Genomic DNA, 12702 nt, shown 5'->3' with positions numbered 1-12702 from the left:
AATATTAGACAAATACAGCATGCTCTGACACTTTGCGGATTTTTATTCACGGACCTCGATTATTCACGGATGACACCCTGAATGTACCCAAGAATGTCTAAGGGTAGTCTTAAAGTTGCCGGCATTTTCACGGCCGAGACTGGGAGCCATTCATTCTAGAGACAGTAATTTGTTTACCTGTGTGTATATGTGTGTCTATCCTCAAGTCCGCTCTGTGCTTTGTTACTGTGTGTGTGTGTGTGTAGAGAGACATACACAATACAGGTAAAATAAATACAGTTATTGTCCTAAGGGCAAACACATAAGGGAATATACATTTCTTTGCACAAGAGTAAACATGTACCCCCCCGTCAGCAAATGTTATTCACAGATTTGGCTGTTTGCGGATGTTTTGATAATCTAACCTCTGCGAATTTTAAGGGCATGCTGTACTGTAAAAAAAAAAATACAACTTCATATCTCACAAATTTCTAGGCATAAATTTCTGTACCCGCCGTGTTGCCAGTCACTTTTCTCATCCTCTCCTCCTTGCGACATGACGACCAATGATCTTCAAGTATCATGTCATGCGACTGGGCTGGCCAATCATTTTGAAGCAGCCATTTTGAAGGCTGAAGCAACCATTTTGAAGGCTCGTGATGGCATGTGATAAGTGCTCTCTTCCTTATCAAGCTGTTATTGAGCGAGTTTATCAGAGCAATAATGAAGCAATCCAAATATTACAAGATCATGGTGCCCTACCAACATCAAGACTGTGTCCTTAAAAAATGGTTAAGTTAGGATAGGTTATGTTAAGTAAGGTTATGTTTTTTATTTATTTTTTTTTGCTTTGTTTTATGGTGTGTTTTACTCAAACCTGACTGCCATTTTGGTGCAAATTATCAGTGTTTCAAATGTAAATGTAAAAAAAAAAAAAAAGGTAATTTGCACAAGTAATGGTCAGATTTGAGTAAAACACACCATAATACAACAAAAAACCTATTTTTGTATCAAAACCTGAGGACAGCCAATGGGCAAATATTTACCCAATCTTATCGTAATCTGTCTTATCACAAGCCAACCCACCGACACTTCATTCCATTAACTTGACTCATCACCCCTAGGAAGAATTAATCTACGAATTAACTGGCACTTTATTTTGTTCTGTACAGTAGTTTTTAGGGGATCACTAATTACAGAATCCCTCATTGTGTGGCCATTGTCAGACTGACTTCCTCCATTTGGTGGGAATTTTACAAGTGTGTTATGTACTTATACTTTCGTCTAAAGTATAGTGTACAGGCTGTTCAGACAATTTATTTGTAAAAATTTTGCTGCAAACACTTATCAACTTGCAGAACAGAATATATATATACTGTATCCATAACCTTTTCATTTTTTACAATATGTTTGGTATCTACAAGAGTAAAGTTGGACTTTCAAACAAGCCTCAGGAACGTAACTCGTTCATAGGTAGAGGAGCACCTGTACTTAGGCAGCACTCTTATTGGATAGTTTTGTAGTACAGTATTGTACTATACTTTCTACTTTAAAGAGAATTATGTATTTAAAATATTTTATTGGTGAATATGAAAGTACAGTATATTGGGTATACAGTATCTTATTATTTTAGATGTAGAAAAAATTAAATTGTCTTCATATTTTCAGATCTTGGACTTTAATTTCTTCAATCAAGTTATAATTGAACAAAAAGCCGTCAGATGAAATAAATGTTCAATTACAAAGAAGTGATTTTATAAGACATTGCCTTTAACATCTGCTTAGAAAAACTGAACTGTTAGCTGAGAATCAGTCGGGAGCCAAGATGGAGGGCAACGTTGTGGTGAAGGAGGTGCGGATCCTGGAGACCGCAGAGGATATTCAGGACCGTCGTGACCAAGTGCTCTCGAGGTACTCCCAATTTCGCTCTGATGCCCGCCTCAAGAGGGACAAGTTGGAAGATTCTCGCAGGTTTCAAGTAAGATTGGATGATGTCAATTTTTACTTGTAAATTCTCATTATGTATACATTTTTTTAATAAAACAATAAATTTGTCTGTTAAAGATCTTTTTGGAAGAAGGGTTGAACTCTGATTAAGATGTTATGCCTTGTGCAGGAAAGTGAATGATTGGCTGAAATATCTTGCATCGCAGCCTGTTTCTATTTGATGTCAAAAATTAAAATAATTAAAACTGTTATAAGAAAAGAAAAAGTTTATAAAGTTTAAAATTCAAAATTTGATTATATACAGGCAGTCCCCGACTTAGGACAGGGATACGTTCTTGGGTCCATAGATTAGGTTAGGTTAAAGCCCATACAAAACAACAATAATATCCCATACATAACAAATAATGTAAGTACCTGTACTGTAAATAAAGTGATGTTAAACAATATAATATAATGAAAATAATGTAAAAAATGGGATTACAATTATAAATTTTTGCAATTAATGAATTGGGATCCCGTTCATAAGGGTGATCGTAAGTTGGGAGGGTCGTAATTCGGGGACTGCCTGTATATAATATTACTTTAAAAATCATAAGCAGTAGAGTACCCCTATTGCAGTTAGAAATGGCGAGAAAACAAATGTACAAAATACCCTGTACTGTGTGTGTGTCATTATACCATGATAGATTTTTCAAAATAAGATGTAGCTACAGTACTGCATTAATGAAAGTATACCATCCTTGCTAATGGCCCTGATGGCTTGTTATATTGAAAGGCATCTGAGGATTTGTGGGCCTAACCTAACCTTCTGGTTCTTAAAGTCAACGTCTGAATTGCATTTTCAAATTTATGTATGTTGCTACTTGAATGACTATGGTATACTAATAGGTAGATGATATTGATACTGTGTGAATTATTTTGAATGGGAATGTTGAGTTCTGGGATATACGTACTGAAATAAATACTTTTACTTGTTGCTCATGTATATATTTTTTTCTTTGTGATTGTCTAGTACTTTAAACGAGATGCCGATGAACTGGAATCCTGGATCCACGAGAAACTGCAGGCTGCCTCTGATGAGAGCTACAAAGATCCCACAAACCTGCAGGCCAAGATTCAGAAGCACCAGGCTTTCGAAGCTGAGGTGGCGGCACACTCGAATGCCATTGTAGTCCTGGACAACACCGGCTCGGAGATGATCAACCAACAGCATTTTGCTTCAGACATCATCAGACATAAATTGGGTCAGTATTTTTATTTATTTGTTTATTTTTCTATAGTTGAACTTATTTTTTTTACTATAATTGGCTTCATAAAATTTTTTGAAAAATCACTAGGGAATTTAACATTTTACATTGCCTTATGTGGTGGCTGTTGCTTTTCTTAGAAAGTTTGGTTGTTCTCTGAACTGATGGACTTGTGAAGTACACTGTGGTTGTAAAATACTCTATTGCTAAATTAATTAGGAAGAGGTAATAATACTTTACTTATCAGATTAGGAAGTGAATTTCCCAGTGTGCTTCCAGCCGTATGGCATCTGTCAACCATTTCAGTGTGATTGTGAATAATGGTTTAATTTATATAATATTAAGACCTGAGGGCTTGTGTTCATCCGTCCGTGACAGTTGAATTAGGTTTTATATTTTGTTGTAGAAATGCTGCACAAAGAACAATACTTTTTAAAAGAAACAAATGTTATTTATTTTCTTCAGATGAACTTCACCGCCTGTGGGAGTTACTGCTGAGCCGCCTGGCAGACAAAGGTATGCGCCTGCAACAAGCCTTAGTGTTGGTGCAGTTCCAGCGCCAGTGTGACGAAGTTATGTACTGGATCAATGACAAGGAAACTTATGTCACCTCTGAAGAATTTGGTGTAGATCTGGAACATGTGGAGGTTCTTCAGCGTAAGTTTGATGAATTCCAAAAGGATATGGCTGCCCAAGAATACCGTGTCACAGAGGTCAACACTCTTGCCGAGAAGCTGGTGACAGATGGGCACCCGGAGGTAGAAGTAATCACCAAACGAAAGAAGGACCTGAATGAAGCCTGGCAACGCCTGCGCCAGCTTGCTCTCACCCGCCAGGAAAAACTGTTTGGTGCCCATGAAATTCAGCGTTTCAACAGGGATGCTGATGAGACCATTGCCTGGATTGCAGAGAAGGATGTTGTGCTCTCCTCTGATGACTATGGACGTGACTTGGCATCAGTGCAAACACTTCAGCGTAAGCATGAAGGTCTAGAGCGTGACCTGGCTGCCTTGGAAGACAAAGTGTCAACCCTTGGAGAAGAGGCCACTCGTTTGTGTGGCATCCATTCAGATCATGCTGAACAGACAAAGTCAAAGCTAGCAGAGATTGAACATTCCTGGTCCACACTTACAGCTAAGGCTCAGGAACGACGACGACGTCTAGATGACTCGTACTACTTGCACCGTTTCCTCTCTGATTTCCGCGATCTCATCTCCTGGATCAATGACATGCGTGCCATCATCTCTGCTGATGAACTTGCTAAGGATGTGGCTGGAGCCGAGGCTTTACTTGAACGCCATCAGGAGCACAAGGGTGAGATTGATGCCCGGGAAGACAGCTTTAAGACGACCCACGAAGCTGGTGAAAAGCTGGTAGAGAAGAATCATCATGCCTCTGAAGAAGTAAAGGAGAAGCTTAGCACTCTCACTCAGGAGAAGGCTGCTCTGCTTGCCCTGTGGGAAGAGCGTCGCATCCTGTATGAACAGTGCATGGACTTGCAGCTCTTTTACCGGGACACTGAACAAGCTGATACCTGGATGGCCAAGCAAGAGGCTTTCCTTGAAAATGAAGATTTGGGAGATTCTATTGATTCAGTTGAAGCCCTGATTAAGAAACATGAAGACTTTGAGAAGTCACTCGCTGCTCAAGAGGAGAAGATTAAGGCTTTAGATGAATTTGCGACCAAATTAATTGAAGGTCAACATTATGCTGCAGATGATGTTTCTCAGAGACGTGAGATGTTACTGGAACGTCGCACGGCCTTGCTTGACATGTCTGCCCGCCGCCGTACCATGTTGGAAGATTCTTACCGTCTCCAACAATTTGAGCGTGACTGCGATGAAACTAAGGGTTGGATTAATGAGAAGCTGAAATTTGCTACAGATGACAGTTACTTAGATCCAACTAACTTGAATGGCAAGGTCCAAAAACACCAGAACTTTGATCAAGAGCTCAGTGCTAACAAGTCTCGTATTGAGGAAATAACATCAACCGGAAAAGAGCTTCTCGATGCAGATCACTATGCTAGTGATAAAATCAGTAGTCGCATGGAGGAAATTGTTCAACTTTGGACTTCACTTGAGGAGGCCACTCGCAGGAAGGGATCCAAGCTTGAGGAAGCATCACAGCAGCAACAATTTAACCGTGGTGTTGAAGACATTGAGCTCTGGCTTTCTGAGATTGAGGGTCAGCTTATGAGTGAAGACTATGGTAAGGATTTGACTGGTGTTCAGAACCTACTTAAGAAACATGCTCTTATGGAAGCTGATGTTGGAGCTCATCAGGACAGAATTGATGGCGTAAGAATTGCTGCTGATCAGTTTGTTGACCGTGGACACTTTGATGCTGAGAACATTAAGGCAAAACAAATGACTCTTCAGGAACGTTACAATGCTCTGCAGAAGCCAATGACTGTCCGTAAACAGCGCCTCAAGGACTCCCTTCTGGTGCAGCAATTGTTCCGTGACATTGATGATGAAGAGGCCTGGATTCGGGAGAAGGAGCCAATTGCAGCTTCAACAAACCGTGGCCGAGATCTTATCGGTGTACAGAATCTAATCAAGAAACACCAGGCTGTTCTTGCAGAAGTAAACAATCATGAACATAGAACTGTTGCAGTTACAACATCAGGAGAGGAAATGATCAATGATGGTCACTTTGCTGGGGAGGAGATTAAACAGAGAGTCAACACTTTGAGCCAACACTGGGCTCAACTGAAGGAACGAGCAACTCAGCGCCGTCAAGACTTGGAGGATTCCCTACAGGCTCACCAATACTTTGCTGATGCCAACGAGGCCGAGTCATGGATGAAAGAGAAGGAGCCTATTGCTGCTGGAGGAGACTTTGGTAAGGATGAAGATTCAGCTGAAGCATTACTGAAGAAGCATGAGGCCCTCATGAGTGATTTGGAGGCTTTCAGCTCAACCATTGCTGCTCTAGATGACCAAGCTGCTGCCTGTCGTCAACAGGAAGTTCCTGTTATGGATATAACAGGAAAAGAATGTGTGGTGGCTCTGTATGATTACACTGAGAAATCTCCCCGAGAAGTGTCCATGAAGAAGAATGATGTTCTGACCCTCCTTAATGCCACAAACAAGGACTGGTGGAAAGTAGAAGTTAACGATCGTCAAGGCTTTGTCCCTGCAGCATATGTGAAGAAGATTGATTCAGGTCTCACGGCATCTCAACAAAATTTGGCCGATGGCAACTCCATTGCTGCTCGCCAAAGCCAGATTAAGGTGAATTAAAGTTTTGTTTTGATAACAAATACTTATATTTTGATGTTAATTCAGGAAGTATATTGCTATACTGTAGAATATAGGTATTTTCTACTTTAGCTTAAACGTTTGATTGCTTAAAGCTTGTGTATAAAAACTAGGTAGATGTGGATTAAATAGAAAATGTAGGATTTTTATTTTTGTGAAGCTTTTGAGGCTTGAACTTCAGCATCCCTCAATTTGGAAACTGTTATTGGTTTCACTGAAAAACTGTGTAAGTTCAGCCTTAGTAAATTGTGTATGATCAGTGTTATGTAATTACCTCAACAGGGTCAGTATGAGAACCTGATGGCCTCAGCCCGTGAGCGCCAAAAGAAGTTGAGTGAAACGGTGCAGGCATACGTGCTCGTGCGTGAGGCTGCCGAGCTGGCACAGTGGATTAAGGACAAAGAACAACATGCACAGATTGAGGATGTAGGAGAAGACCTGGAGCAGGTGAGCTAAAACAGTTACCTACTGTACTGTAGGTATTGGCAAAAAAAAATGCAATTAGAAGATTAAAATATCCTGAAGGGGGCTCCTGCATATTTCCCAAATTTTCTTACTCATGTATAGTACTTCTTTTTCAAGTATATTTCCTTTGTTTGATTATTTATACTACACCCTCCTGTCTTTCCAATTTCCTTTCCATGAAATTCATTTCAGATTGGATAATCTAACATCAACTTTGGTGGAATGAATAACATGATTTGAATCCAAGTTCCATTACAGAATCATTACAAAATGTTTTGGGTAAAATGTTCTTAAATGATTTAGCTTCCTTGATTAACTTGTGTGTCTTTTGACATAGGTTGAAGTACTGCAGAAGAAGTTTGATGATTTCAAGACAGACCTACAAGCTAATGAAGTTCGGCTGGCAGAGATGAATGAAATTGCTATGCAGCTCATGAGCCTTGGCCAGACTGAAGCTGCTCTCAAGATCCAGACACAGATTGAAGAACTCAACACCAAGTGGAACTCCCTCCAGCAGATGGCACAGGTAAGGAAACAAGTGTTACTCAGATAATATTGATACAGTACAAGGTTACAGAATAATTTAAGAAATTAAAGTATACTGTATTATTTTTATAATTTATTGTGAGTCACTTTATTTTTTTGGTACATATTCATTATTGCCTTAGTCCTTGGTTCAGGTTAATATCATCACAGTAACTCTTGTCTCAGTAGCTGCCATGGGAAATGCAAAGAATATTAATGGAAGATTATAGAGTACTGTCATTGTCTTATGATACTGGTACTTACGGTAGTTTCTAACTTTCCCTTCAATGGTGGATAAATTTTATATATCAGATATACCCTTTGGTTAAACCTGTTGGAATTAATTGTTCCTCTCTCAGACATGACCAACCTTGTTTTTTGTTCTGACCCTCCCCAAAAATTCCACTGAGAATTAGAACTGACTCAATTGTTTGAATGCAAAGGCACTGGAAAACAGAAAAGTTAAGCACAACTGGCATAAATATTTGAAGCTACTTTTGTCACATCTTTATATACTTGGTGTACAATCAGGTTCTGAATGTCAACCAGGTTTCATACAATAAACTTCGATATATTTATTTACCTGACAACCATGTATTGTAGGCTGTCTCTGGAAACCAACATTTCAGTTGCTCTTTATCTTCATCATTATCCCTATAGGAGAGGCAGTTCCAGCTTGGGTCTGCTCATGAGGTTCAACGTTTCCACCGAGACGTAGATGAGACGAAGGACTGGATTCAGGAGAAAGATGAGGCACTTAACAACGATGACTGTGGCAAGGACCTGCGCTCTGTACAGGCTCTTCAGCGCAAACACGAAGGTAGTCAATCACTTTAATTTTACTTGCGTCATTCCCTTGGAAATTATAGACCTGTGTGTTATGGCCCATGTGTTCTATTTCTCTGATACATTGGGTAATAGTTCACTGTATTAAAGTCTTGTTTTTTCTGTAAAATCATGAGTTGTTTGTATTTGGTAGGAATTTTACTGATGTGCCAAATTATGGACTTACACTATTGTATCGGCTTCAGAATATTGTCTTAAATATGAGTCATTAAACAACTTTATTGCTACGAATCAGTCAACATAATTTCTTCTCCGTCACATTATACAAGTGTAGATTTTTTCACCACCCAGATTGGGTTGAAGGTGAATTTATTGTACATTAGGCTTTACTGAAAAAATTAAATGTGTGATTTTTGTGTTAAAAAGTTAATGGACTGTATAGCATTTAAGTAAGAAGAGTTTATTAAAAATTCAATCTGTTTTCATCCTTTGTTACTTGTTATATATACTGTATGTATTAATTTACAGTAAAGTAGTCTTACATTTTAATTTTGTGTAGCATGTTCACTCATGGTTAATGTGTCTGATATTATCTCTAGGGTTGGAACGTGACCTTGCTGCCTTGGGAGACAAAATTCGGCAATTGGATGAAACTGCTAATAGGCTCATGCAGACCCATCCTGAAGCAGCTGACACCATTTATGGCAAGCAGCGGGAAATCAATGAGCTGTGGACTCAGCTGACAGCCAAGGTAACTCTCTATTATGGACTAACATTGGCCAAAATAAGTGTAATTTAACTTCTAAATTATCTTATATTGGTAACTGTATTTTCTGTGATGAATGAATGTATTTATATAGGTTGAGGGTTTGGATTTAGTCTGCAAGGAATAGATACAGTTTGCCTGGATAATTTGCGGATTTTTATTTCGTGGTCCTCTATTATTCGCTGATTACACCCTGGATGTACCCAAGAATGTCTGTGGGTAGTTTTAAAGTTGCCGGCATTTTTGCGGCTGGGACGGAACTATTTGTTCTAGACAGTAATTTCCTTTACCTGTATTGTACAGTATATGTGTGTGTGTGTGTGTAGACACACACACAAAAAACATACAAATAAATAATAATGGGAAAATCCTCTCACTAATAATCAGAAACAAATTTTATTAAAAATGTGAGTCTACTCTCAAGTCTCGTCTGTGTTTTGTTATTAATAAAGCACGGAGTAGACTTGAGGGTAGACTGGCACAATTTTAATAAATTTGTTTGATTGGTTTCTGATTGTATACGTGTGTGTGTGATACACACAAAACACTTAAAAATAATAATAATGGGGAAATTCTCTCACAAATAATCAGAAACAAATTTATTAAAAACGTGCCAGTCTACCCTCAAGTGTTATTCGGGGATTTGGCGATTCGAGGCCATTTTGGGAACCTAACCCCTGTGAATTTGAAGGGCTTAATGTATTTTGTATTCGACATAAGGTGATGGGGATGAGGTGAAAGATAGAGAAGGGATGAAGGCTTCATTCCAGCTTAATAAAAATTGCTCAATACAGGAAGTGAAAGCTTTAGTCAATTGAAAATGACACATGTACAGTATTATGACCCATTTATCACTGGTGATGGGCCCCTAATATTGAGAGCCTTGAGAGCAATGCAAAAATTTCTTAATTTTAATTCAATTGTATTGTATTTCTATTTAATGTATTGGTAGAGTAGAGAAGCTTTCCACCAGACTTCAGCTAATGTGGTTTGGAAATTTCTATATTCCAACACTGGTCAGATCCCAAGGGTGACCGGTTAGAGGGGTTCAACCTGTATATGACGTTCATGCTTCACCTGTTCTTCATACACACCCTGTACAGTATATATTTTTCAATTATTTGATTTGTACAAAAAAACCATATTTTTTTCTTCCAGGCAAATGCACGAAAGGAAAAGTTGCTCGACTCGTATGACCTCCAGAGATTCCTCAGTGATTACCGTGACCTGAGCTCCTGGATTGCATCCATGATGGGACTAGTGAGTTCGGAAGAGCTGGCTACTGATGTCACTGGGGCCGAGGCACTTCTAGAGAGGCATCAGGTAATGTTATGGGTTGGAATTATTATTATTTTTTTTGACTGTATGAAGAAGTGCAGCTTATTATAAAACTATATGCTGTACTGGTAATGTTCATCACTTTTTTGATTATCTCAAACTGATCTATATTTTAGTCAGGGCATCTCTTTTATCAGTTTAAGTCCTCTCAGGTTAACAGTTCTTCCAATGTACTTTTATCTGTGATGCATTTTTGATTGTAAAGTCAGTCCCTGAACATATAGTTACCTGTATTAGGTATCCAGCACTGATGCCACACTTACACAGAGGTCCTGTAGTTTTTGAGTTTAGGAGGTGTTATATTTTAATTTATTTTTTGGCAGATTTATTGTTATACAATTCTGATTATATTGCTTATATAACAGTGTGGTTGTCAGTAGAGTATTATTTTCTTAGATAATGTTTTGTAAATAGTGTACAGTACAGTATTGGTTTTATTTTCATGAATTACTGTGAGCAATGTAATTATCCCTGGATACTTTAGACAAACAACTGAGAATTGAAACTGCTGGTGAAGATGTAATTTTTTGTGTGTTTGTGGATGAGAGGATCCAGTTTATAAAGGGTATTTACAACCTCCTTTTTATCATTAAGTGAACATCATAGTATTCATTACATGTAAAATTTTTACTATGAGTAATCCTCTTATCTACAAACCTAAACTAGCTAAGGGAATAGTCTAAGTGACTCCTCTCATGGTAACACATCACCCTTCCTTTTTCTAGAGCTTCCGAGCCGAGTTTGACTCTCGCTATGGTATACCCCAGGTACTGAGTCTTGTTGTAGGTTGTCTCACAGCACACACCACTGATTTGTTGTGATACTGCGTGTTTCCGGGGCCACGGGTAGTGTTTTAGCTTTACCATCAGTAGCTGCTCAGTACTAATAATTCGCCTGGCACTGCTGGCCACGATATTGTAGTTATCCACTTGGGAGAGCATTTCCTGCCCGGCAATGTTTCTTTATTTACTTATCTTTTGATATTGAAACCCACACATGAAGGAAATAGTGGGAGTATTTTAACAAGTCTTGTATTGACAGTTTATTAAGTCTTTTGTAAATGTGCTCTTCATATTTTGTTTGGGTATCCTATACGTACTGTACTGTAATCTCTTCTTGGTTTATCCGTAACCGTCCTGGACAATATATTATTTGTTTTTGTAAAATATAATTATATTCCTAGTTTAACATTCAAGAAATTTCAGCGCAGGAAATGTTTCTCTATTAATGTTGTCACTAATGATAGCATGATACTTATATACACTTTTAAGATATAAATGATTGTGCTCAAGAATATGGAATTACTCCTTTATGTACTTAGTCATCTGTATCAGGTGAATATAAAGGTTTGAGTTTATTCAGTACACAGGCCCCGTTTATGTGGACACTAAATTACATCACCCATTAAATCTTAGCAGGAGTATTGTTGGGTTGTGTGATGGACTTGTTCAATATCTGATATTAGGTTCATATCAAAATACTTTCATAGATGTGAGGATATGATGATTGATAAGTATTTTAGACCGTGTTTTTAATCACAGTGTGTTCGTAGAATTAGTGTGAGCAGTGTGCTTATATTAACAGGTGTATGTAAGAACTCGTGTATACTGTACAGTATTTACTTAGTGTGGACAATGTCTTGACTAACACAAGGATAAGTATCTTCTTATGATTGTAGCATGTTCACTGGTTATTTGTAGAGTTTGATGGTTTCACTCCTGCCTAAATTGGTTGATATTTAGTATTTTAGTGCCATTGTAATCATAGGGAGATTAAGTACTAATTCACATTAAAAAGTATGAAGTTTGTGTATTAAGCTGGAAAAGTTTGATTTATATTATAGTTTAAGAGAAAATTAAATTTGTTTTTATATTCTGAATATGAAACAAATTATAAGTTGGTCTCAATTCTATGTCATTACAGGTATAATATTTAACTGTCAATGTGTGACTTCAGTTCTGTGAGTGAGAGAGAGTGATTCAGTGGCCAAAGCAGATACAGTGCTGCGAGTGCAGCTAATTTGCTATTTTCAAGAGTTACGAGTTCTGATTTTCTTCCTTTTATCCCACCAGTGTGTAGGTTGCTCATGAAATATCTACATTGAATAACTTTTTGTACCTCCATTACCCCTAGCTAAAATATTTTGCAACTTTTTTCTCCATTGCTTTGATATTCACATTTAGGTCCTCGTACTATCAGTTACGTCTTTATATGTTCTTACCAGATTTATATTTTCCTTGTTAAATTAAGTATGTCTTAGTGTGTTCTAAATTTATATGAATTGCTTAGGAAGCTCCTCAGTGTGAGGTGATCCTGGATTATTTATTGTCTGTAAACTTTCACATTCCAGTCATCATATTTAGTATAGTGCAGAACACTGCAT

The 12702-nt window shown here is 38.0% G+C and overlaps 1 protein-coding gene across 5 annotated transcripts in view; it reads left to right on the top strand.

Annotated features, from left to right (window-relative positions):
• The window catches only part of LOC121861919 (spectrin alpha chain-like), a 28711-nt gene that overhangs the window by 2371 nt on the left and 13638 nt on the right, over positions 1–12702 (top strand). For 3 of the 5 annotated variants that reach the window (XM_042359858.1, XM_042359855.1, XM_042359856.1), the window contains exons 2-10: positions 1648–1957; positions 2939–3170; positions 3639–6412; positions 6722–6886; positions 7242–7430; positions 8090–8249; positions 8815–8966; positions 10140–10304; positions 11045–11086. In XM_042359858.1, coding sequence (XP_042215792.1) covers positions 1805–1957; positions 2939–3170; positions 3639–6412; positions 6722–6886; positions 7242–7430; positions 8090–8249; positions 8815–8966; positions 10140–10304; positions 11045–11086 — 4032 coding nt within the window. In that variant the 5' untranslated portion in view covers positions 1648–1804. The remainder of the gene's footprint in view (positions 1–1647; positions 1958–2938; positions 3171–3638; positions 6413–6721; positions 6887–7241; positions 7431–8089; positions 8250–8814; positions 8967–10139; positions 10305–11044; positions 11087–12702) is intronic. The other 2 variants (XM_042359859.1, XM_042359857.1) reach the window with 1 other exon arrangement.

This window comes from Homarus americanus, unplaced genomic scaffold, assembly GCF_018991925.1.
Source record: "Homarus americanus isolate GMGI-L3 unplaced genomic scaffold, GMGI_Hamer_2.0 scaffold11407, whole genome shotgun sequence".
NCBI lineage: Eukaryota > Metazoa > Arthropoda > Malacostraca > Decapoda > Nephropidae > Homarus > Homarus americanus.
Note: the sequence above shows the minus strand (reverse complement) of the source record. Positions and strands in the feature narration are given on the sequence as shown.